We start from the raw sequence: 26,866 nt of genomic DNA on the forward strand, positions 1-26,866 counted from the left end.
TTTTTATTTCTTCTTAGGCATCTTTCTTAATTATCTCTTAGCAAATCAAAAAGCAAACGATGACTGCTAAGTTTAGTATTGAATCCTACCATCAAGCCCTAGCAAACATAATCTAGGAGCTTCTTTGGCTTCATGGGTAATTGGAGGATATGGTGTTACCAATTCATATATCATAATTACTCATTGTGAAGATACTTTTTAGATTACTCAAAATGATGTCTTTCATGAACACATTAAACATAGAAAAAGACTATCATTTTGTGTAGTAGCATATCGATCAAGATACTGTTCGACTTTTTTCTATTATCTCAGTTAATCAAATAGTTAATATATTCTTGAGTCACATCCACTTGCATGCTTTCAAAATCTGATTTTCAAACCCAAGTTGGCTTTTGTTCTATCATCTTGAGTTTAAGGGGGGATATTCATGTATATGTGCAGATTCAATGAACTTCAATTCTTTCTTTTAATTACTCTCGTGGTTGTCTATGATTTCTCCTATAATATTCCTATAATATTTTTTGTAATATTTTTTTCACATTATACACAACTTTATAAGTAGAGTCAATTGGTGTACAGCTTAAAACATAAAAAATATAAATACTATTCTCTTTTTTATCTCTTAATTCCTTATACTATCAAAAGTTTTTTTATTTTGTCTATTTTAGCCTTTTAGTTTGATTTTGCTTCTCTCCCATGTTTCATTTTTACTAGTCCTTATGGTCTTTTCTATGTATGTCATGGAACTAAGAGTGTTATTTTGTTTAGAGGTTGTTTTTAGAGGGGCTTTTTATGGTCAAAAACTAATAGTTGTGCTATATTCTAGTGGTCTGTGGTTTTGTTGAAAGGTTATTTTTCTTTTTTTTTCTCTATTTTTTCTTTTGCATCTTTATATTTCATTTCATTCCTTATGATATGAGTTGGTGGATCTTCCATGGTTTCGCTCAAAAAAAAGGGATATATAGTGAAGGTAGTAAGACAAACATATAAGCTGATGGAAGATAGTAAAAACACAAGAGTCATGGAATATTGCAATCTATTAAACTTGGAAGAATTCATAAGTTTTGTATATTATTCAATTGTTAAACTATATCATAATTCTCATAAACAAAACTGATGATTCACCAAAGAACATGGAAGCAATCACAGCCTAAGATTATGTTATGATCATAAAATAGTGAGAGCGACAAAAAAAAATATTAGTGCTTTTTTAGCAGAAAAGAAACTTTGAAAGCATAACTTCATGATGCAAGTTCAACAAATCTTTTATATTTATACTATAAAATCTTAGATTTCATTTTCTACAACCAGTGATATCCTAAGTTTCATAGCATGTTATTTTATTATCTAATAAATTACTCACACATTCTAAATGCTAATGTTTTCTATTAGGTTTGATAAATGACAAGTTCTTTTTGGTTTATAGCTGTTTGCTAGTACTTTACAGGGTTCTAAGCTACTCGATGTTTGCAGTAATTTTGATCATACCTTCTATACTTTAAGATTCATGAGAAAATATTCTGTATGGTGATATGACGGCTTTCATTTCTCTACTCGTATGACAACAAAACTCATGGGTCCAAAAAACATGCCATTTAAGGTACACACAAAAGCAAGAAATTATTAGTTAGAATAGTTCTACCACATGAATTTTAGGCCATCCGATAAAACATGCCACATCATTCAAGGAGATTAAAAAAATTTGACAAAAATTGGATTAGAAATGGCTAAGCATGGTTATATGTGTATTTTATTTTCATTTACACTTTTCAATCAAGTAGGAAGTTTTGAATATTGAATCACCAAAAACCCATATTGTTGGCTTTTTTCCATGTGAGTCTTTCATGTTGTTGGTTCTAATGCCTCTAAAAAGAGAGAGTGTGGGCCTAATATTAATGCGAAGTTTGCCAAGAAGAAGGCCAAGGAAAAAAACTTTGATATTCAGTTTCCTCATCCATTTGACAAAGTATGTGGAGAATAAGCTAAGTATTTCAAATCAAACGTGACAGTATGTGTTAGGCAGCTTACACCTCTTTAAGTTAAAGATTGGAAAGATATATCCGATTGAGGATATCAAGACAATGTGAAAATTTCTGAAGGTTCATATATATATATATATATATATATATATATATATATATATATATATATATATATATATATATATAGTTTATTTTGGAAAATAAGTTTTTATGATTAATAGCAATTTTACACATCTTTAGAATTATATGGTATTATTATTTGATTAATTGTTACAAATAAGTATTGTTACTAATATGATTTTCAGGATAGTTTTTTTTCTCAGATGATATTTATCCATATATTATGAAATAAGTATAAAAACAATATAGGATTCAACTTTATAATTTACACAAAGCATACCGTAAAAAGAAAGGTTATTCAGATGATATGCCTCTAAAAGATTGGCAATGGTTGATTAAGCATAAATAGGGTACATAAAAATTTAAGATACTTTCTTATGATTATTTTGACCATATTATTTATTTTTTTAATTATCTTAATATATTTTAAATTTAATATATTTCTTTAATATAGGATATAAGCATCCAAAATACATCCAATAGGTGTAAACTAGAGGTTGGATGCATTACAGATAGAAAGTCAATAGTTCAAAAAGTCTAAGAGATAATAATACTCATACTAATTTCTACTATTATACTACAAGTTAGAAGTTTATAGCTTTCTAACTTAACGTCTAAGTTTTTATTTTTATTTTTTTTCATTTTGTTCATTGCAAATAGAAAAACTCAGAGTCTAAAGAGTGGTCGGATGCTATGACGGTTTGGAAGGTCACTCATTTGAGATCTAATGGAAGTTGATCCATTCTAAATGGAGAAGAGATTATGATATATAGAATTTGATTATTATAGTTCATGATTTTATATTAATATTTTTTAATTATATTTTATTATTATTATATATAAATATAGAACAAATTTTAAGAGATGGGTGAGAAAATTTCTTCTACATCGGTGCCACTGGTTGAGCATTCGTACTTATATTGGAAAAGAGATTAAGCCACTCATATAGTTTAGGAATAAGGAAAATCACATTGACCTCTAAAGAAACATAGAGTATTCATGCACAGACTAAGGATGTATGAAAGCGTATTGATATTTTAGAGAATGAAGTCTAAAGGCTAACTGAGATGACAAAAAAGCAAAAAAAGATTAATTGACAACTCCAAGCAAACATATAATTCCAACATGCAGAACTTGAGGCTCAACATAAAACCATGGAGACACAATGTACAGAAATATAAAAGAGATCCAAAAAAGCTTGCAACATCCAATGCCTTTTTTTTTTGCACACTTTCATAGTGGTGAATTATTTCTTGATCAGTTTGCTGGTGCATCTTCCTCGGCTATCCCTACTAACAATATAAATTTCATAATTAAAAATATATTATATGAGTGGCTAAATTTATTTTATTTTCATCATTCAATAAGTATTACTTCTTGTTCTCTTCTCCTTATAATATTTATGTAATTGAGTTAATATACTAATTAATTTTTTTATTTATTCATTATGCAGGATCATGCTTGAACTTACTTGGGATCATGGTTTTTGTGTATTATGCAAGATGGTTTTTATGTATTATGCAGGATGATAGGATCATAGCACATATTTTTTATATTTCACTATGGGTATGTATGGACTGGAAGTTATAATAATATTTTAGATACATTTTAACATTATAATGGATATGTAAGGATTTGATATATATAATTTGTGCACATCTATGTTTATTGTTATTATGAATGTAAATTGATCTCAATTTGTAAAGCAGGTAATACAACATACACTCATAAGGTTTTTATTTTTTTTAAAAAAAATTATTATCAGTGACATCTTGTCGTCACTAAAAACATATTTAATGGTGATACTAATTATCACTAACATTGCATACTTTTAGTAACAACATTATTTGTCACTAATATTATTTCATTTTAATAGCAAAAAGTATTATCCCTAATATGTTAATACTAGTGACGATATTGTTTGTCACTAATATTATTTTATTTCAGTGATAAAGAGTATTGTCACTAATATATTAACACTAGTGGCCACTTTGTTGTCACTATAGAAAAGAATATCATGACACTACTTGCGTCACTAATAGTTATTGTATTGATGACAATATTTACGTCACTATTATCACAAATATTAGTGATAACATCGTCATCGTTAATAGTAATAGATTTTATGACAATATTATCATCACTGGTATTATAAATATTAGTGATAATAATATCATCACTATTTTGACTAATAGTGACCAACTTTAAAGGTCATCACTAATATATTAGTGAGTTAAGTATTAGTGATAACAAATGATGACCCAAAATATCATCACTAAAACTATTAGTGGCGGTATTTTATGTTTTCAATAATAATTTTTGTTGCTATTAAAAATCTAATTTTTTGTAATATGTACATTTGTCGAGAAGCGAAATCGTTTTGTCCTCCCATTTACTAACATCGCTTAGATCTGGATCAAATTGATGGACTATAAATGTTCCTTCTAATAGGTCCAGAAATGGTGGCTCTGGTTTGGCTAGACCGGTTCCAACCTAGCTATTGCTCCTCATGCATCCATCTCGTTTGGGTTCCAAAGATTTTGTTTGGAGTTCAGTGGAGACATCTTCAAGTTAGTTGCGTGTTCAAGGTTTGCATTGGCCTCTTACTTCTGCACTCATAATTAAAGCTTCTAAAGATATTGACAGTGAGCTACCAACAAAAGTTACAGCATTAAAAACAAACCCATGAGTGAGGAGTCAAAGTTGGTGTTCATTTTTGTCAGGTCTTAAGAGTTCAGTCTACCAAATCGAAGAACGAAGAAGAAAAAGATCTCAGTGAACTTTGTGTGCATCATGGTGCCCTAATTTCCTCCAGTTTGCTAGGGTGGCCCGCGGCAGGCCATCTTGCGTTTACCACGTATAAAAGGGAAGACAATGTTTGGAGGTTTTCTATACTTGTTTTGTAATTGCTTGGAGGCTACTAGCGACATCTATTTGTGCATGCATAATTCATTGGCATCTAGAAGTACAATGGACGTAAGAAACCATATCAACCTTTTGTGCTATCTGTACCTTCTTATAGCATTTAATCTTAGCACATAATTAAATGAGCTTTTCAATTTTGTGTAAAAAATTATCTCAAAAGCAGTTGAAATGAGCAAAAACGAAAATGTAGTTTATTATGATTGCAAAAATAAACTAAGTTCTTCATGATATCTCCAGCTTAATCTGAAAGTAAGGTTGATTGAGCTTGTTCGATTAGAAAACGAGAATGAATCAAACTTAGACTTCATTAAGCTCAACTTAAAAATGAGCCAAGTTCTAATGTTTTGTGCTTGCTAAATAAATAGTAGCTTCGACTTGGTGATAAGCTCTCTAGCTTAATTCCCAAATTAGCCAAACTATAATATTTGTTCTCAAGCTTGGCTTGAGCTCAAGTACTTTTGGAGTCTAGTTGGAGCAACCTAAAGTTTGGCTTGCTTGCGGCATTAGATGAATCTCAAGTAGAAAATAATTTGTCATTCATTGACAAGGTTGTCCCTTTTTTTTTGTGTGCATGAGAGAGGGTTGGAGGAGAAGAATTCTTCGATTAACACCGTTCTTTCTAGCTGAAAGATATTTTTTTTCTTCTATTGCGGAAGGTTTAGTCCCACATCAGTTGTGAGTCAAAAGTAACTCTAACTAATATGACTGGGCCTTTCTTTTTCTCTTGAGATATCTTTTTAAAAGACAAAACTGTGAGGCTCCCGATTTGGATCTGTCCAAAAATATCCGAGATCAGAAGGAGCCAAAATAGCCAATACCTCACGAAGGGTGGAGTCCCCAGACTATCCGAGCCAAAAGACCTCTGACCACAACCAACAATAGTGCTCTGACTTATATAGCTGAGCTCTTCTCTCCCTGTTGAGATGCCTTTCTAAAAGGTAAAGTTCTGATGCCCCAGGTTCCGGTCCGCCCAAAGACATTCGAGATCTAGGAGAGCTAAAGCAGACAATATCTCATGAAGATCGGAGTCTCCAATCTATCTGAGTCAAAAGATCTCTGACCACAACCAACAATAGCGCTAACTTATATAGCTGAGCTCTTCTCTCCTTGTTGAGATGCCTTTTTAAAGGGTAAAATCCTGACGCCCCCGGTCCGGATCTGTTCAAAGAAACTCGAGATCTGGGGGAGTTAAAGTAGACAATATCTCACCAAGATCGGAGTCTCCAATCCATCCGAGTCAAAAGACCTATGACTACAACCAAGGACGAATGATTTTCGAGCACTCCAAGGATGAATGATTTTCGAGCAAAAACAAGGAAAAATGTTTACACCACGCTTTCTTCAAAATCTAAATAATTTTAAAAATAATAATAATAAATGAATTTTAATATTTTTAAAATAACTTATCAGCCATGTGCATTATAACCACACAAGGATACTCTTCTTTTGCGACGCCGACTTCATTGCCGTTGACCAGGTCACAGAACGTCAACCTACACACTTCGTATGGAGTGTTTTTCTGATCGAGATGTTGCCACTTGGACAAACCTTGTTCTCCCACTGCCTTCTCATCACCGGGCTGATCTCCCCACAACCATCCTCACGTACCCCTTCCCACTCCCTCTCTCTCTCTCTCTCTCCGCACTCTTTCCTAAACTGCAGGCCTATGAGCTCCCACTATATCGTCCTATGATGCGCTCCATGAGGCCATGCCTCTCCACGCTCTCCCCCTCTTCCCCTCTCCTCTCCCCCCACCACCTCCTCTCCTCCTTCCCTTCCCCCTTCTCCTCCCTCTCCCTTCTCCGCCCCCGCCGCTCCCCAGCCTTCCGGCCCCTCTCATCCCTCCGGGAGACGAAGAAGGCCACTCTTCGCAAGGCCTCCAACGTCCCCCAGAACCTCAAGTTTGACGGACGGAAGAGGAGGGACGATGGGTCCGTCTCGGATGACGGCGAGGGGGAGTTGGGGGGAGAGACCGCCGTGAAGGGCACGCTTCTCGCGGGGCTTCTGCTGGTTGGGGTCATTGGAGGGTTCGGGACGGTGGGGTACGTCTACAAGGATCAGATCAATGCTTTTCTCACCCAGTTCTCGGATTTCATCGAAGGTCACTTACTCCCTCCATCTCTTTTTCTTTTTCTTTGCTTTCAAGTTGGCTTTTTTGAGGCTATTTTGATTGAATTTGATGATTCTGTGAAAGTTTCGATTAGGACTTTCGTGTTTTTGTTTGTGGTTTTGGTCGAATTTCGAGGTTTTGGATATCATTTTTGGGAGTTCTACTGCCTTGGGTGTGATTCTGGTGGAAGTTTGTGTGTCTATTGTGTTATGGGTTCATTCTGAACTTGAGTTTTTTAGATGGTTCCAATTTGAGGGTGAGCTGACAAAGTGCCTATGGACAGATTTCCATCAATAGGAAAAATTTATATCTGGTAGTTCTAGTCTAAGAATCAATTTAAATAGTCGTGAACTTGAATATATAATCCAGCAATGATCATACAGGTGATTGTAGTAACGTATACGTTGTTACAAACCGAAGTCACTTAGAATGTAATAAAAAATGATGATCATGATCAGATAATCACTATGAGACTACTCAAGATGCATGTCAGTGAACAAGGATTCGATTGTATGTTATTGTATAACATGCTTCTACTACGTCGAACTGATTATCACAGCATCATTCTATCCAACAAGAAGCGTGACTTACGGTCTTTGTTTCTTTTTCAATAGGTTCTGTATTCAACTCTGTGTTGTATTAAATAATATTGACTTGGTTTTAATGCTGGAACATTTTCATGCTTTCTATGATCAGGTTATGGCCCTGTTGGATATGCCTTATTTGTGCTTGTTTATGCTGGATTGGAGGTAAGATTTAGCAGCATGTAAACACATGTTTCTAAATTTTAGTGATCAAACTACATGATCAGAAGTTCCAGGGAGGTGTGTGACATCATAATGTTCTTGTAAGATTTTCTTAGGTAGGCCTACAATCACATGGTGTACCTAGGTCCACGTTATTGTTTCAGCCTCTTGTCTTTTTTCTTATTTTTAAAATAAGCGAGCCCTCATCTGACTTTGTGTGGAGTATTCCAACACATTGCATTGAAAACTTGCAGTGTCCTGCTGCAAAAACCTAAAATTTTGCAAGAGTATGTTATGGATGCTGCCTTTTGTCGGGAGGTGTAATGTTTCAGCATTTCTTTATTTTTTTCTTTTTCCTTCAACTGTGTCCCAGCTGATGCTCTTGGAAAACTGGTGGTCATTTTTTCTTGCATAAAGATGACTGACTTCTGTAGTGAGAAGAGGTTTTGTGCAAATAGGGATTTTGGGCAAAAAAGGAAAAAAACTCCGAGATCTACATAGTCTGAATTGCTAATTAGATCCATGTGCATGCCCTTATCACATCCCAGATTTTAGACTAGGCAATACAGAACTTAAGATTATCTTTTGTAATCATGCATCAGAGTTGTCAAACTCAAGTATGATATACACAACTTCTAGCCTCAGGCTGTAAAAAAATAATAGCTATCATATTAGAGAAGGGTGTCTTGATGTGATAGCAATGGTGGTACTTTGAGTAAGCACAGCAACAAAAGGATCGGTCATGTTGGATAATCATCAGCAAATAAAGAGGCAGATAATGTCATGCAAAAGTCAGATTAGATATTATAAATAATTACATAAATGATTGGAGTTGAAGATCTTTGGGTACTTGAAATGAAGCTCCTAGGCTTCCCAAAGCCTTCCCAATGACACTCTCTCTCTCTCTCTCTCTCTCTCTCTCTCTCTCTCTGTGTGCGCCTGTCTGCCCTCCCTCTAGTCCTATTTTTTCTTCTGTTTTCTCCCATAGGAGGAGAATAGGAGCATCCACACTAGGGTGGACCAGCCACTAATCTTATAAGGGTGCGACCAGCCACCCTAGCTACTTTTTGATTCCACAAATAAGCCAACAGAGATGTGACCAAAAAAAGAACCCAAGAGAGATGAAGATAAAGAGGGAGAGAGATAAGCTAGATAGGAAGAGAGATAAGCATCTAGATTATTTGAGGTTTTCATCCATCTTATTCTATCTCATAGATAGGTTGGCCATGGGCATGCCCATGGAATTAAGTTCCAGTGGCACAGTGTGCCGGCATGCATTGCGTTGCGCTTAAACCATAAAAGTAATAAAAAAATTCGAACAAGCCCTTTTTGTTTAATAACGTTTTAGTAAGAAGGCTCAATAGGTCGCACACTAGAATGGTGTAAGTGTCCGCTTGTATCAAAAAAAAAAAAAAAAAGAGGCTCACTAGGTAGTAAGTGAACCTACACCAAGCTTTGAATACGTGTAATGGTACATGCTGTCTGGCACTTGAAATCATGGACACTGATGAACAACTCCAGATCAAAAAGTAAATTATAAAAACATGTATAATTATTATTAGGACCTTGCTGAAAAGCTCTCCCATCATATCCAACATTTATGTCAGTTCGACTATCCACTTTTGTTCTTAAATGGCATGGTGATAATTGATCACTATCTAACCCTTAACCATTATGCATCATGGCCATCATGATCTGGATCAAATCCAAAACTATCCAAAATGAAATTGTTGCACACAAAACTCACAAATGATTAATTTGAAAAATTAATGATAATACCATAAAACTTGATAAAGCAAACATGGCTATACTTAGGTCCAGGTTTATTTGTCTGATCTTGTCTCTAGCCAATATTGGATAGATGCTTTCCTTGTTGCACAACCTAGTCCTCACCCATGGATGATTTCGAGACACAATTAGCTTCTGACCGGTTAGACTATGGCTTGTGTTCTTGGACAAGTGTTTGGCCCCAAAGTTATTGATCCTAAATTGTAAAAAGTGGTTGTTCCCTCACTTCAAGGGACCACTTGCATGTTAAACATATGGTATCTGAATCTGACTCTGACAATGAATCACAATATTGAGCTGTTCAACATGAGAAACACCCATGTGCTACTGCAAAGTCCCTATTTTCGTAGTTTGAGGATTAATGTTGTTCTAATCTCATTAGATATTGTATATTCTGGCAGCCATGTGACTTCAATCACCAACTTGACCCATAGTTCTAAATGGATTTGACATATTTAGATCGCTTAATCCTCATGATAAGTGCAAGGCTAAGCACTTGGGCATGCTTACAATGACAGCCATGTATTCTTTTCTGGCTTACAGACCCAAAACTTACATTGAGTGTGTTGATCAAGAAACATTTATAACATATTGAATATAAAAATGTCAGAAAAAAAGACAAATGACTTGTAGGGCATGCATCAATCCAACAAGTTAAGTGGGCTCTTTAACACAAAATCACTATCCATTTTCTATTCATCTTGCTTTCTTCTGTCTTGTGTTTCTCTTTTATTGTATTGATTTTCTTTGTGATTATATAAGACTTAGTTGTATAACAATGTAATTTTACAGCTAATATTCAGTTATATTAACAATATTGTATTAGTTGGATGTAGGAAAGTGGAAAGCGTCTCACTGGCTTTTATTTGGGCAATTTAGATGACAAATTTGGTAGAATAATATTGACAGAGCCCTACTCTTTAGTTGTAACAATCTATTTATGCTTATGATATTCTATAATTATTCAATCACTAGTCCATAGAAGATGCTTCATGTATTTAAAACAACTAGTTAGGCATCGATTCACATGTCATTTAGTTTACCTTTTTCTACAAGTGTTTTTTCACTAGGTTTTCTTGGACCATTCTATATAGAAAGATGCATCTATTTGATGCTGCATTGATACTTAAGTACTGATATCTGAGGTCTTCAAAGAAAATTGGGCTCTATTTTATCATCTGAATGATTGATAATGAATCCACAAGTCCAAGCTTAAGTAAATGAGCTGAAGGTTGTCAGTTATGGTTATTGGTACTGTTAGCAGGTTGAGTCTGTTTTATGAGCCAGGATTAGAAACAAGTGGAGCTAGTTAATATGAGACTGCACGTCTGTTTTCTTGAAACTTAGAAAATTTAAATAGGTGGATCATCATTTTTCCTTGAGTTCTTAGACAATCAAATTTTGCTTAAGCCCATTTGCATTACCAGAGGCTAACTGTGTTGCTACCAGCTATCATTCAGTCGATCTATAAATCACTAAGGGACTAATAGAAATGATGGAATCATGAATATATCATGGAAGAAGGATTTAATGGGTAGGTTTGGGTGTAGGTAAGGCTGCAACTACTAATCCTTCTTCTTTTTTTGAAAAAAAAAAAGAGATTTCCTGATGTGTTTTCCCAATATGCATTTCGCAGTTCTGCAGAGGAAATAAGTCTTATTATATGCGTTATAATTATTAATTGTTTAAATTTATAACTTTCTTCTCCACTGCATAGCTATGAAACTTTCTTTAGGAATTGTGGAAGCAGATAAAGGAGGGGTGGGGGATCATATTTTGCCTTATATATTCCTTGGCATCCTTTACCCACTGGTACTTACATGAACTGCTCATCTTGTTCTAGATTCTTGCAATTCCAGCAATCCCATTAACTATGTCGGCGGGACTTTTATTTGGAAGTGTCACAGGGACCATCATTGTTTCAATCAGTGGGACGGTAAGTTGCTTTTGAGAATGTTTTTCATGATGGCTCAAATGAAATTAAAAGTGATTTGCTGAGGATTCTCACAATGGTTTTTTTGACTTTGCTAGATGGCTGCATCAGTGGCCTTTCTTATTGCTAGATATTTTGCCCGTGAACGTATTCTCAAATTGGTTGAAGGAAACAAAAAGTTTTTGGCGATTGATAAGGCAATAGGAGAGAATGGCTTCAGAGTTGTTACACTCCTACGCTTGAGTCCTTTGCTCCCATTTTCTCTTGGAAACTATCTATATGGTTTGACATCGGTGAAGTTTGTGCCTTATGTGTTAGGCAGGTCAGTTGATAATTTTCAATATTGTTGTCATGCTAACTGCTGATTGGTTCTATATTTATCAACCATAGAGACAGAAGGAAATGTTAAGTACTCAAATTCAAACTCACACTACAAATTTGAGAGAAAAATTGGAGAGTTAGAAAGTAGTGGAGATAGTGATAATATGAGAGAAACAAAAGAGGCTGCCTTGTTTAAGGTATTTGTAAAAAAACAAACATACACAACAACTTATAATACATGTTGATAGATGTGCAGAACCCACAGTATTTCCCTTCCTCTCCATAATCCAGCCCCACCTTTCTTTCTGCGTTACTTTCTTAGATGGAAGAAGAACAATGCTAAAGCTATAGAAAACCTTGACTGTTACACAAAGGAAACAAGTTCCTCTATATCTCATCACACTTGAGGTTATGCAAGCATGCAGTAGGTTATGTTAATCTAAAGGAGAATATCAATATTTGAATATGTCATTAGGCAAGTATATTCCAACATAGGGTCAAATTCTCAAGTTGCATTCTCTTTTGCTGAAGGAGATACTGGACTGGAAAATGAAATATATCAGGCCTTTCACAATTTCGGGAAGTATATAAGGTTCATTTTTTTGCTGAACATGGAGAGTAAAGGGTGAATCATTGCATCTGAATATGCACCCACTTTGTGAAAGATAAATGAATATGCAATGGATTCACCTAGTTATGGTAATTATGAATGTATGGTGTGACTAAATGTAGCTATCTTGTGACAGGTTGAATTTGCCTTATTTGAATGTGATATAACTGAAATGGAACTTTTATTTCTTCTTGCTTGTATGATGAGAATATCAGATCTATCATTGTTATATGATTGCACTAATGTTAAAAGTTTTGGTTGTTGCTCTTTCAATTAATTTACCTTAGTTAGTTATTGCCATTGTGAATCACTATTTTGTTAAACAGATTAGAATCAAGAATTTTGATTTTTTTTTTTCCATGCTCTACAGTTTTTGATTCTATCAATAGCTGATAAATTAAATATGACTTGATATGCAGTTGGTTGGGGATGCTTCCAGGAACATGGGCTTATGTAAGTGCAGGAGCATTGGGGCGAGCAATCATTGTAAGTTTTTTGAAGGCTTTCTTTCTGTTAAGTGGACTTATGTATGCTTCAGTAATATTTGAATATGGCATTTTGATTAAGTTGTAAGCCTGCTTTACGATCATAGCCTCTTTAGGGTAGATGTGTCAACCATCATCCTTTTCTGTTAACACATCTGTAATATTTTACTGTGACTTTGATCTGTCTTTTGTTCTTTTTTCTAGTACTTTTAAGCACTTGGTCTTGTTCTTTATGTGTGGCCATGGAAGTAGTTGGTTATCCAACTTCACAGCAGAGGAATGCACACAGATGAAGAAATAGAAACTTGTTAACGCTGCAAAATTGTAAAAGATTGATTGGGAAAAAATGGTTTAAAATTTACAAATCTGACTTCAATCATTCAACTAAAATCACTTTCTGTTTTCATATATTTATCAACAGTTTGTTTAAACACAGGAGAAGTTCAGTGAAAGAGAACTAAATTAATTGAGATTTTTGTTAATATGTTGGGCACCAAAGTTTCTATATGAGGTAATATTCCTTATCCAAACCAAGTACAAATTTTTGATGTCAATATCCAATTCATGCTTATGAATTGCTGCTTGATCTTTCATCCTTTACATCACAAAAAAGGGGAAAAAACTACCAAGCTCATTATTTGTGCTCCTGAGAATGTATCTACATGGTTCAATCTTCATCATCTTCTTCTTCTTCTTCTTAAAAAGTAATGGACTGCTGCCAATCATTTCTCAAGAAATTATAGCAAGAGTTACTATGTCCTACAATTAAGAAATGCCTCTGGAGGCTTGAAACCAGACAGTCCAGAACCACCTCTAATGAAGAGGGGTGGGGTGCAACTTTACTGTGTGCATGCTTCAAACTTATCTTCACCATTATTAGGTTTTTGTTAGTGATCATATGATTGATTTGTTAATCAACAAAGTGTTTCAGCCAATGTATAGAATAGGTAGCTTTCACTACACTGGCCAAAATACTAATACCTAAATTGTTTTCTCTAGTTTGGCATTATAGTTTTTTCTTTTTCTTTTTTTTCAGGACTTCCATCTCATATGGAGATAAACTAAGATCTTAGTTAATCTCAAGAGCATATTATTAGTCAATCAAACCTTAAACCATGTGCATTAGATAGTCCTCTCAAATAAGATGTCCAAACTCTTGATCAAACTTTAAAAGATTAATATATTTATGAGCACCTATTTCATCCAATGGCATTCATTTCATTCAGTGGCATGAGAAGTAGAGAAATCATATTGGTGAAAGAGAACTGAATATGATGGGTTGGGAATGAGATCGTGCATGAGACCTTTTTCTTTCTTTGGACTCTACTGTGAACAACTAAACCATTGGATCAATAGGCACGTGAATAGATGGTTTGGATGATCTTATCTAATGGCTGAAAGCTCTAACAAGACTGAATCAAATCAAGGTGGATCCACTGCCTCTTTGTAGTGGTGCTTCAACTATGATGGCAAAAAAATTCATGTAAAAGTAATGAGTATATTTAACATAGGAATCATTGATAGGAGTCTTCGCTAGCACTGAATTAATTTGGATGGTTCCCCAATTGATGAAGTTTGGCATGAGATATGGAGAGTCACTATCAAATTGGGTTGGTAGAAGGAGAGAATCCTAGCTTCTGAGCTCTTTTTCCCTTTGAATTTGGTATTACAAATTGAAGTAAAAAATAAATCTTTTTCATCTTAATTGGTTCTCAACTGTACATAAAAAGTGGTTTAGTTCCCATAGAAGATAGGGTGTTTTTCTTCTCTCTTTTGGTGTGCATGTTGGATTCAGATTCCAATAATTCCTTTGCTCCAACCTGGCTAAGAAGTTTTCAACATAACAGCACAGGCTGGGTTAGGCTATGAGCTCTATATTTAATCTGTTTTAATGGATGGCTTGGATTTGTTCTATTATATTCTAGGGCTCATATCGCTTCCAGACAGAAATTATTGGTGTACATATATATACATATATACATGTATGTATATGTATGTATTTCTCTCTCTCTATATTGTGTGCGTGTATGGATGCATATGTCTATGTATATATACGCACATATACGTTTGTGTGTGGATGGGGAGAGAGAGAGAGAGAGAGACCTGCGTTCTTCAATTCTATGAATAGCAGTTAAGCTGCAATAATTCACATGTTGCCAGGATGCAAAGGTTATGGTATGTCAGTTATTCTGATCAGGAACCATCTGCATTCTCATGAAAACCTGACTCTTTTTGCCATTCTTTACTTGTTGATAGATCCTGTTATCTTTTGCTTGGATTTTCATTCCTTTTTGCATGGATCTTCATTTCTTAAACCTATACATTTGAGAGGGGAGCTTGCTGTCTGACCATGATTTTTGTTTCCCTTGCCCTTGTAGCAAGAAGAGTCAGAGGTGGGCTTACCAGGAGGAAACGGCCAATTGGTGACTCTTGGGCTAGGCTTGTTATTTACAGCCATTGCTGCAGCCTATGTTACTCGGCTTGCGAAGGTAATGACCATACTCACACCTGTCTTACTGACTAATTGTCATGCATGTAATTGCCAATTTGTAGTTTAGGAGAGTGAAGATTTTGGGTGAAATTGAAAATTAGTGCTGAATAATAACGGTTATATATGTTACCATATGTTGTGCTTGTATTTTGCAAGCAAATTAGAATAAAGCTTGGATTAGAGGAACTTTCATTATATGACTTAGAAGGGTTATAGGATATAATTGAAGTGGTTGAGAATTTAAATTATGCTTCCTGAAAAATTCTGAATGTCTGCATTCTTGCATTTCTGATATTTATTTTATTAATTGTGGTACAGGATGCTGTGAAGGATCTTGAATAGAAGTACAACTCTTTGCCACAAGTTACAAGCAAATGGGTAATTCCCTAATACAAAATTAAATTTAGAAAGTGTACAACTGCCTTGTACAGTACTGGCATCTTTTTGATACATCTAATATAATGCAATTAATTTTTCCCAGTCATTGTTCATAAAAAGTTCAATGACTTATGATGTAGTATGACTTTTAGTTGCCTTTTTTTCTCTTTACTAAATGATTTTTCCAAGGCATAATTTAATTTATTCTCCCATTACATGGTCATAGGGACATGGACGTATTAATTCTTCTACAAGAATTGTTGAACTCTAGTTTTATCAGGAAATAGAGGCCCTTTGTTGGCTGGGAAGGCTGCCTCAAGTTAGCTCCCTTAAGGCATAAGAGATTTTATTATCATGATTCCTTGCCTCCACTTTGTTGAGTTCAATTACCTGCAATTCCTGATGGAGGACCCACCATCCTTACTTCTACCTACTCCCGTGGGCAATTTCTGCCATGTTCTCACAGCTTCTGCTTTCTTGGTGCCAAAGTTAAAAGCACCATCAAACAGTAACCCCAACAATGCTGATGCCAGCTGCTACTATAAAATTTGATCAAGCATGACCTTGAAGAAACTCACCATGGACTTTCCGATCTTAAATTCTGAACCAATCTTGTGATCTGCAAAATGAATTAATAAATTTCTAGTCATTAGCTGAATTGATAGTTTATTTGATGTCCTCAGTCTTCCTTCTTTGAAACCTATCTTTTCACTGGTTTGAAATAATACAATTTATAAGAAAATTGGGAGTCAAGTTGGAAGACCTAGTAACTCTGTGATACATCCAAAGATGAGTGATAGCTTGTTGAAGGGGAAGTACTACAAAAAAGAGAGTCACTCATTTATAGCACATAGATTATTTTCATAATACTTATAGCATATGGATATCAATATTGGCTGGTACTTGGTGTTTTATTCATCTGATCTGAGACATATGGTGATTGGTATCAAAATTATAGCATATCAAACGTCTCTTATATGTCACTCGTTTAAGTGTCTCTGTGGATATGCTCGTTATGCCTGTGATATAATCTCAATATAGAGCAGAAGGAAAGAGTGGACAAGGTCAGGATATTATCTCAGGTATGAACATGCATGTTGAATATTTTTCCAGAAACTGCTGCCATAGAACTTCTAATTAAGGCACCGTGATCATGCAATGTCTTTTCACTGTTGATCCCTCCAAGGAATCACTTAGATCATGGCTTCCTTCTAAGAAGCATTAATCTAATTCCATCCACTAACATTCAGAGTGCTCAAAAGCATAAGCCTTGTACAGATATCACGATCAGTAAAATTTTGCACAGAGTCCGGTAAACTAAGAAACTAAAATGGAAAATATTGACTGGCATCAAGTCCTGGAGATATCTTCAAATTCCTACCCCATAATGACCTGATCCTCAAGATTAGTATTCTTTCAAATTTCCAATCCATCTTAAATTTCTATATTACTTTTTCTCCCATGCTAGAAGGACATTTCATGGTTGCTGCTGTTCACCCAACAAATAACTCAACAACGCTGTAAAGATGTGTTGTATAATTGCATGGTGGATTAGTTGCCATTATGTGGATTGGTATGCTCTCAGATATTGTCCTTTATCCTTGGTATGAAAATTCTCAAGAGTGCTTTTCTAATAAGATTTGTGGAGGAGATTCTAACAGCCAAGTGTAAGTACTCAGATTCTTTGTTTTTTTCAAAAAAAAAAAAAAACTCCTCTCTCATCGAGTGTGCAAATTCCTTTTGTTTTGCAAGTTTGGGAAATTTGGCCTAAAACTTCCACTCGAGATTTCAGTAAGTAGTAGTCATTCTTTGTCTGGGCAAGCATCCTTGGCCTCCTTATTTCGTTTGGGTGAGGAGAGGGGGTGTTCGGGATAAGAGGGGGGTAAAAAGAACTGAAGCATTTGACTGATTTTTTTAATGTAAAGAAATGGCTGTTATAATGGTCATTATTAAGCTTTAATTCCATAAACAATGGACGAGAATGGCAGAATTATGTGCTATGTGATTACATCTCTGTTTAAAGAATATGCAATTAATTTTTGCACTTAGATATTTGAATTCAGAACGGTATTATTTGCTTTGGTGGAATGGATGGACAATGGAAGTTGCAAGACTATTCCTGTTATGTGGTGATTATAATGGAATAATAATTGCTAAATGAGGGCCACTTAAATATCCATCATACATATGTAAAGCGCGAGGGACCTTTGGAACAACTTTTGTGACATTTTTTTGAAAAAAACATGATTTCACTAATTTCTTCCCCTAGCTATCAATACTATGACGGTGCTGTTCCAATTTTAATCTGATGTGCCCAAGGAGATTACACCCTGACAGTACCAACGCATAGCATTCCTACTCGCCGATCTACTGGGAGCTAAATGGAAACTCTTGTACTGCAAAATTTCGTTATCCACCTTTGCCCATCTTACTTTTTTTCTTTTCTTTTTTTTTCTTTGAAACACTTCTTGTCTTCTATTTTATTTTTAGAGTAGAGCCAATAATGTTAATTCCTAAACGAGTGGAATGGAAGGGATTCATGTAGCACTCTACTGATTTGGGATTAAGGTTTAGTTGAGTTCAATCGAATTGTGTTGAGCAAGCATGTCAGTACCAAGGGTGGTGATTGAATTTGAACCAATCAAACCGGTGAAATCGAACCAAACCGCAAGTTTGGTTTGGTTTAAAATTTTATTTGGTTTGGTTTGATTGATTTTTGACATATAAAAAATAGGTTTGGATTGGTTTAAATTTGTCGGTACATAAAATTATTCTCGAACCGAATCAGTTCGGCTTTAATAAAACGACGTCATTTTGATTAGGATATTGTTTATGTTAGAGTATTAATATATTAAAAAATAATTTGAATTTATGGTGTTGTTTATCAATTTGATTTTATGTTGATTAGCCTTAAATCTCAAGTGATTTATTATTTATTTTTTTAAAATATGTTAAAATTTTTATCTTAATCTTTAATGATAGTGTTGAGTGATAATATCTTATGTCAATTTAAATCATTTATTTGATTTTTTTTTTTTGATACTGTCACGTCTCCGATCTGAGATTGTGAATCGAGGGTCATGGCAACCGCCGCATACTCATAAAAACTCTTCCATAAGCATGCAAGGCATCTTATCATACTATCCTAAAACAACAGCGAAATAATTAATCAATAATTTAAATCTAAAATATAACGACCTAATTTTTTTTTTTAATGTCTCAATAAATTCAACAATGATTCATAGTCCTTACATCAAATTCAATAAGACTTTCAACCGAAAATAAAAGTATAGAAATTCTGCTTCTGATCACTCTTCAATTCATATCTTGTATCATCTTAATTCCTCAATATCTATAAAAACAGTAAAATAAGAGGTAATGAGCTAGACAGCCCAGTAAGCAATGATCACTTTTCAACAGATTTCATCAGGCATTTAAGTAAATAATCATTTATAGAAAATAAGCATATAGAGTTCATCAATTCGAAATCAATTTCAATTATGCAACATAATTTATGTCAAATTTATTTCTTTTTCAAAAATTTAAGTTTCTTTCCGGATTTCAATTTCTTTTGTTCTTAAATTCTTTTCGTCAACCATGAGCTATGACCATATTTTCCCTGTGGCAGGATCATAACACCGCGTATCTTCTTGCGGTGAGCTACGAATCATCTGGCAGCAAAGTTCTTCGGAACTGCTAGTCTCTCTGGCAGTTTGTCGCTGGTCTCTCTGGCGACGTAAACCCTCAGGATAAATCAATTGCCAACGTATATGCCCCATTAACAGGGTCCTTTATATAGTCAAGTTGTCAATTCATAATGTTTCTTATATCATAATTCTTCATAAATCATATTTCATATTTTAATTTCGATAATGAAACATATAATCATGTAGTATCGAAATCAATCAATATAATGCATCATAGAATCAATATTTCAATCATGCTTCATCATTACATTTCAAATAAGATATTTTCATAACAAAATACCATTCATCCAATTCATGCATCGTTTCACAAATCATGTCAGAAAAATACATTATAATTTATCGATAAATCAAGAAAAAGTGAAACATTACTTACTTCGAACGCATTCCAACAAATCCACATAATTCTATAAATTTTCTTCTAAAAATTCTGTTCGTAGATCATATTGCGATATCTCATGGTCAAATATCCACAATCCTATACAGAATCAATTTCAATAATTAAAAAGAATACGAATATCATATTTCAACGGTTTAGATTGGGTCCGATCATCTAATTTTATCTAATCAAAATCTAATTAGGACCTAAACGATCCAAAGTTTAACTATCAGATCAAATCGGATTCGAAGTGATATGATCGAGGTTTTTCATTGATTTCATAAAATCAAGTGGAGAGAGAAAATTAAAAGAGAGAGAATTCATGAGGTACAATTCGAATTGATCAGGTGACACAATCCAACATTACGATTGATCCAATATCTTGATTGGTGAAATCAACATAATCAAATCATGATTAAATCGGGATCATAGATAATTAAATTAATAAATATCAGATCTGATCAAGGTAAGTACCAGTACACTGTCCGACAATCATGGATCAGGATTCTTCATTAGAATCAGATCAGGATTATTAAAAGAAATTTCTTCATTCACTAACCTTTTTAGAGAGAGAATCAATCAAGAGAGAGAATATTTTAGAGAGAGAAAATTTTAGAGAGAGAAAATTCATCTTTGACTCCTCAGACGATATGATTCAACCAATCCGATCGATCAGATCAAATCATGCTAAGATTATCACGTAGATAATTTAATAAAATCATGAGAAATAAAATCTAAAAATACCTGATCTGATCAAAGTAGATGTCGGTGTAACGTCCGACGATCACAGATCAAAAATTCATCATGAGGATCATTTAAATCCATCATCATTCTTCTCAAAATTTTAGAAATCTTAGGAGAGAGAATTTTAGAGAGAGAAAGTTCAATTTTAGAGAGAGAAAATACTAGTTCAGGCTGAAGGAAGAGAGGGAAGAGAGAGAAACTCTCTTTCTCATATTTTATTATTTATATCATTATTTATTAATTTATTTATTTTATTTTTCTTTCTTTTTTTCTTTCTTCTTTTTTTTCTTTTTTTTCACAGAAGAGAGAGGAGAAAATCCTATTTATTATTATTATATTATTATTATATTATTTTTCTTCTTCTTTTTCTTTTTTTTCTTTTTCTTTTCTTTTTCTTTTCTTTTCCTTCTTTTTCTTTTCTTTTTCTTTTCTTTTTTTCTTTTCTTTTCCATCTTCTTCTTCTCTCTTTTCTTCTTCCCGTGGGTTCCTTTGGGCCGAAACAGGGGATCTCACAATCCCCTGTTGGCTGGCCGGCCGGTGGTGCAACCGGCATGGGGCGGCTGTCAGCAGGAGGAGGGCGACCCAACGACAAGAGGAGGGCCAAACCGATGGTCGGTGGTGACCACCGGCGTCGGAAATCAAAGAAAAACGATAAAAATAAAAGTTTCTTCCGCAACAAAATCCGGCGACTCCGGTCGCCGGCGAGCGTGCACACCAGCACGGGAAGGAAAGGGAGAAGAGAGGAAGGGGAGGAGGCTTACCTCCGACGCCGGCGAGACTTTTCGGCGAGCAATTGGACGGGCATAGGTCGGTCTTCCGCGGTGGATTTTTCGACGATCTCTACCGTTTTACCCCGGGATTTCTCGATGAGAGGGAGAGAGAGGGTTCTCCTCCTTAAATAGAGCCGGAGGGGGCTCTTTCCGACTCCGATTGGGAGCCGGCGAGAGGAGGAAGAAGACTCCCGAGAGAGTCTTCTCCCCTGTTTTTCTTTCTTTTTTTTTTTCGTTTTGGGCTTTGGTGGGCTGGGATTCTTATTCGGGCCGAGCCATTAGATTCTTCCCCTCTAAAAGAAATTTCGTCCTCAAAATTTTTCTTGCTTGAGTCTTCATAGTTTCTTACTTGAATCTCATTCATAAGTATTTCAATATTCTAATTCTTGATATAAAATTTATTCTTAAATCATTTTATAAAAAAAAGTCAATACATCAAATATTGATCTGGAATGGAACCATTCATTTTCTTATTTATCAGGACCAACATCTCAAAGATTTTTTTAATATTTCAAGAATTTTGAAATTATGCTCTCATTTCCTATAAAATAATGTTCAATACCTCGTGACTAGATCAAAATCAAATCTATCTCTTGTGAATAGAAGAAAATCAATGTCTCTATTCTTGCATAAGAACTTCATTTATCATCATCATTCATTTTTTTTTAAAATATTATCCACTCTTAATTTCAACCCATCATAAGATAGAAAAACATACTTATGTGAATCATATGATGACATCCCAATCAATCAAAATTTAAAAATATTTTCTATTATTCATACTTTCAAAGGTTGAAGATTTATCATTTCAATCTCATTCTCGAACTTTTGATATTTTAATTCTCAATGTAACTTCATCATTTAGTCATTTCATAGAAAAGATTAATATCACCAGTGTTGATTAGAATCAATATCACTATTTCTAGTCATCGAAATTTTTCTTATCAAACCCTCAAACTCTTACATATTCTAATTCTTGAAGCAAATTTTATCATTAAGTTATTCCATAATAAAAATCAATAACTCAAAAATTGATCTAAATCAAAACTATATTTTTCTTATAATCAAAATCAATGTCTCTATTCTAAGTAAGTATATCAATTTTCTTTATCTAAACATTAACAACTCTTAATTAATCGATTCATTATCAAATTAAATTATAAATAACTCCAATCATCTTTTGTAGAATAATCATCAATATCAATAGATAACCACAATCTTTTTCATTCAGTCAGAAAAATAATAATGATCAAAAAGTTCAAACTTCAAATTTCATTATACCCTGGAGATAAATATTTGAGTATAATAATCTAAGATCGAAATCATTATTCGATAAACAATCTCAAATTCTTCCTAATAAATAAAGAATTATAAAATTTAATTCTAGGATAGAGAAAATTTATCTCTAAATATTCTAAATCTAAAATCAAAAATCAAAGTCCACTCATCCTAAAATTAGGATGCTAATTATTTTTTTGTAGCATAGTAGGTGGAAGCACTACTTTTTAAAAAAATCACATTAGGATATCTAAAATAATTTAAAATTTTAAAATATTATTCTTTCTAATATCAATAAATTTTTTGTATCAAACCATATCATCTATCATAATTTTTAACTCAAAGGGTCAACATTCCTGACTTACTCAAAGTAATCCAGTTTACCATGCTTCGCTGCGCACTCTGATCTAACAATCAAAATTTTTTAGGTTCACCAAAAAAAATTTTGATCAAATTATTTCTTTATCTTATCAATAGAAAAGATCTAAAATTTTAAATTTCAATTGAAGCCAAAATTAGCTTCTGATTCTCATTCATACTTCTACTGGTATACAATAATCTTGATTAACCCTTGAGTCCAATATCATATTTAAACCATCATATAGATTTACTATAATCAATATGAATCAAATTTAATTCTCATATCAATTCAATTCGATAATTTTCAAATCAAAAATCTTATAAGTCAAATCAATGAAAAAAATCCTTCGATGCTCCATCAAATTTGGACATAATCAAAATATATAAGAATTTCAAATCATTATTTTTTTTCTAAAATTTCTATCATCGGATCTTCAATATCTATCAAATATCCTTTCATAACAATCATACAAGCCTCAAAAATCAAATCTCCATTTAATAGTAGATTCAATTAGGGACCTCGTTAACAAAAGCAAAGAACTCCATATCAATTTCTAAATCCAAAATTTTAAATTATAAATTCACATGGATCCCTTAATCTGAAATAAATATAAATCAGATCTTTTATCTTAATCTAAAGATATCAATTTTTTCATTAATAACCTCAACAATAATATCAGAAAATCTCTTGATCAACTTAGATACGAAATTTTAAATTGAAATTTCATACACATCATATAGTCTCCAAGAGACATAATAAGATCCATTATTTAGATCTAAGGATGATGATTAAAGATTTCAGTACGATGAATATTCTACAACCTCATAATCGATTTCATCAATAAGAAATAGATTTCTTTGCAATATCCTTAAATATGCATTCATCCTAATATGTCACTTTATATATAATCCACATACCAAATTCAATTTCGATAAATATTCCAATCAAGCATCATAAAAGATTTTTCTTAGCCCATTCTGGAACAACATTTTATTATCAAATCTTTATCTTGCCAATAATAGTCAACTTCTCAACTAGAAGTAATATCATAGTATTATTCTCACATCGAATTTGAACTTACGATTCACTTGAATAACCAATGATCAAATTAATAACCATAATGCACAATAAAATTTTATGTCAATCCTTTTGTGATTACTTTCGATCAAGATCTAACTAATCATATCATGATCAATAGATCATCCATCATATTTCAAATTCTATATGTTATAATCTCTTGTGATCCTTTCATACATAATCCCAATGTTTAATCAAAATTTATAAATATTTTTCCACTACAATCATCAAAGATCTACACTATAATGTCCCTGGTGTCTATCCACTTACATCCATTCTATATCTGATTCTATGTTTCATAATTTATCCACTTATGCTCTGATACCATTTTAATTTGTCACACCCCGACCCGAGATTGTGAATCGAGGTCATAGCAACCATCGCATGCTCATAGAAAACTCTTCCCATAAGCATGCAAGGCATCTTATCATACTATCCTAAAACAACAGCGGAATAATTAGTCAATAATTTAAATCCAAAATATAACGATCTAATTTTTTTCTTTAATGTCTCAATAAATTCAACAATGATTCATAGTCCTTACATCAAATTCAATAAGACTTTCAACCGAAAATAAAAGTATAGAAATTCTGCTTCTGATCACTCTTCCATTCATATCTTGTATCATCTTAATTCCTCAACATCTGTAAAAACAGTAAAATAGGAGGTAATGAGCAGACAGCCCAGTAAGCAATGATCACTTTTCAACAGATTTCATCAGGCATTTAAGTAAATAATCATTTATAGAAAATAAGCATATAGAGTTCATCAATTCGAAATCAATTTCAATTATGCAACATAATTCATGTCAAATTCATTTCTTTTTCGAAAATTCAAGTTTCTTTCCAGATTTCAATTTTTTTGTTCTTAAATTCTTTTCGTCAACCATGAGCTATGACCATTTTTTCTGTGGCAGGGTCATAACACGCGTATCTTCTTGCGGTGAGCTGCGAATCATCTGGCAGCAAAGTCCTTCGAACCGCTGGTCTCTCTGACGGTTTGTTGCTGGTCTCTCTGACGACGAAACCCTCAGGACAAATCAATTGCCAACGTATATGCCCCATTGGCAGGGTCCTTTACATAGTCAGGTTGTCAATTCATAATGTTTCTTATATCATAATTCTTCATAAATCATATTTCATATTCTAATTTCGATAATGAAACATATAATCATGTAGTATCGAAATCAATCAATATAATGCATCATGGAATCAATATTTCAATCATGCTTCATCATAACATTTCAAATAAGATATTTTCATAACAAAATACTATTCATCAATTCATGCATCGTTTACAAATCATGTCAGAAAAATATATTATAATTTATCGATAAATCAAGAAAAAGTGAAACATTACTTACCTCGAACGCATTCTAATAAATCCACATAATTCTATAAATTTTCTTCAAAAATTTTGTTCGTAGATCATATTGCGATATTCCATGGTCAAACATCCACAATCCTATACATAATCAATTTCAATAATTAGAAAGAATACGAATACCATATTTCAACGGTTTAAATTAGATCCGATCATCTAATTTTATCTAATCAAAATCTAATTAGGACCTAAACGATCCAAAGTTTAACTATCAGATCAAATCGGATTCGAAGTGATATGATCGAGGTTTCTTCATCGATTTTATAAAATCAAGTGGAGAGAGAAAATAAAAGAGAGAGAATTCATGAGGTACAATTCGAATTGATCAGGTGACACAATCCAACATTACGATTGATCCAATATCTCGATTGGTGAAATCAACATAATCAAATCATGATTAAATCGGGATCATAGATAATTAAATTGATAAATATCAGATCTGATCAAGGTAAGTACCAGTACACTGTCCGACAATCATGGATCAGGATTCTTCATTAGAATCAGATCAGGATATTAAAAGAAATTTCTTCATTCACTAACCTTTTTAGAGAGAGAATCAATCAAGAGAGAATATTTTAGAGAAAAAATTTAGAGAGAGAAAATTTTAGATAGAAAATTCATCTTGGACTCCTCAGACGATATGATTCAACCAATCCGATCGATCAGATCAAATCATGCTAAGATTATCATGTAGATAATTTAATAAAATCATGAGAAATAAAATCTAAAAATACATGATCTGATCAAAGTGGATGTCGGTGTACCGTCCGACGATCACAGATCAAAAATCCATCATGAGGATCATTTAAATTCATCATCATTCTTCTCAAAATTCTAGAAATCTTAGGAGAGAGAAATAATCTAGAGAGAGAATTTTAGAGAGAGAAAGTAGAGAGAGAAATTCAATTTTAGAGAGAGAAAATACTAGTTCAGGCTGAAGAAAGAGAGGAAGAGAGAGAAACTCTCTTTCTCATATTTTATTATTTATATCATTATTTATTAATTAATTAATTTTATTTTTTTTTCTTCCTTTTTTTTTTCACGAAAGAGAGAGGAGAAAATCCTATTTATTATTATTATATTATTATTATATTATTTTTTTTCTTTTTTTTTCTTTTTTTTTTTTCTTTTCTTTTCCTTCTTTTTTTTTTTCTTTTTCTTTTTCTTTTCTTTTTCTTTTCTTTTCTTTTTTTTCTTTTCTTTTCCTCCTTCTCTCTTTTCTTCTCGTGGGTTCCTTTGGCCGAAACAGGGGATCTCACAATCCCCTGTTGGCTGGCCGAC

General features: G+C 33.3%; 1 protein-coding gene across 4 annotated transcripts; it reads left to right on the forward strand.

Annotated features, from left to right (window-relative positions):
- The first annotated feature begins 6,629 nt into the window (after window positions 1-6,629).
- On the forward strand, window positions 6,630-25,264 carry LOC105049794 (uncharacterized). 4 transcript variants are annotated; one of them, XM_073261932.1, is made up of 8 exons: window positions 6,630-7,128; window positions 7,834-7,886; window positions 11,515-11,607; window positions 11,703-11,926; window positions 12,955-13,021; window positions 15,399-15,509; window positions 15,830-15,889; window positions 25,119-25,264. In XM_073261932.1, the coding sequence occupies exons 1-7, from the start codon at window positions 6,717-6,719 to the stop codon at window positions 15,851-15,853; spliced, it is 984 nt and encodes a 327-aa protein (XP_073118033.1). In that variant the 5' UTR covers window positions 6,630-6,716; the 3' UTR covers window positions 15,854-15,889; window positions 25,119-25,264. The 4 variants fall into 4 exon arrangements, with proteins under 4 accessions (XP_073118033.1, XP_073118032.1, XP_073118034.1 ...); XM_073261931.1 differs by lacking the exon at window positions 25,119-25,264 and adding an exon at window positions 19,518-19,606; XM_073261933.1 differs by lacking the exon at window positions 25,119-25,264 and adding an exon at window positions 16,116-16,197.
- The last annotated feature ends 1,602 nt before the right edge of the window (window positions 25,265-26,866 follow it).

This window comes from Elaeis guineensis, chromosome 8 (genome assembly GCF_000442705.2).
Source record: "Elaeis guineensis isolate ETL-2024a chromosome 8, EG11, whole genome shotgun sequence".
NCBI classification, from domain to species: domain Eukaryota; kingdom Viridiplantae; phylum Streptophyta; class Magnoliopsida; order Arecales; family Arecaceae; genus Elaeis; species Elaeis guineensis.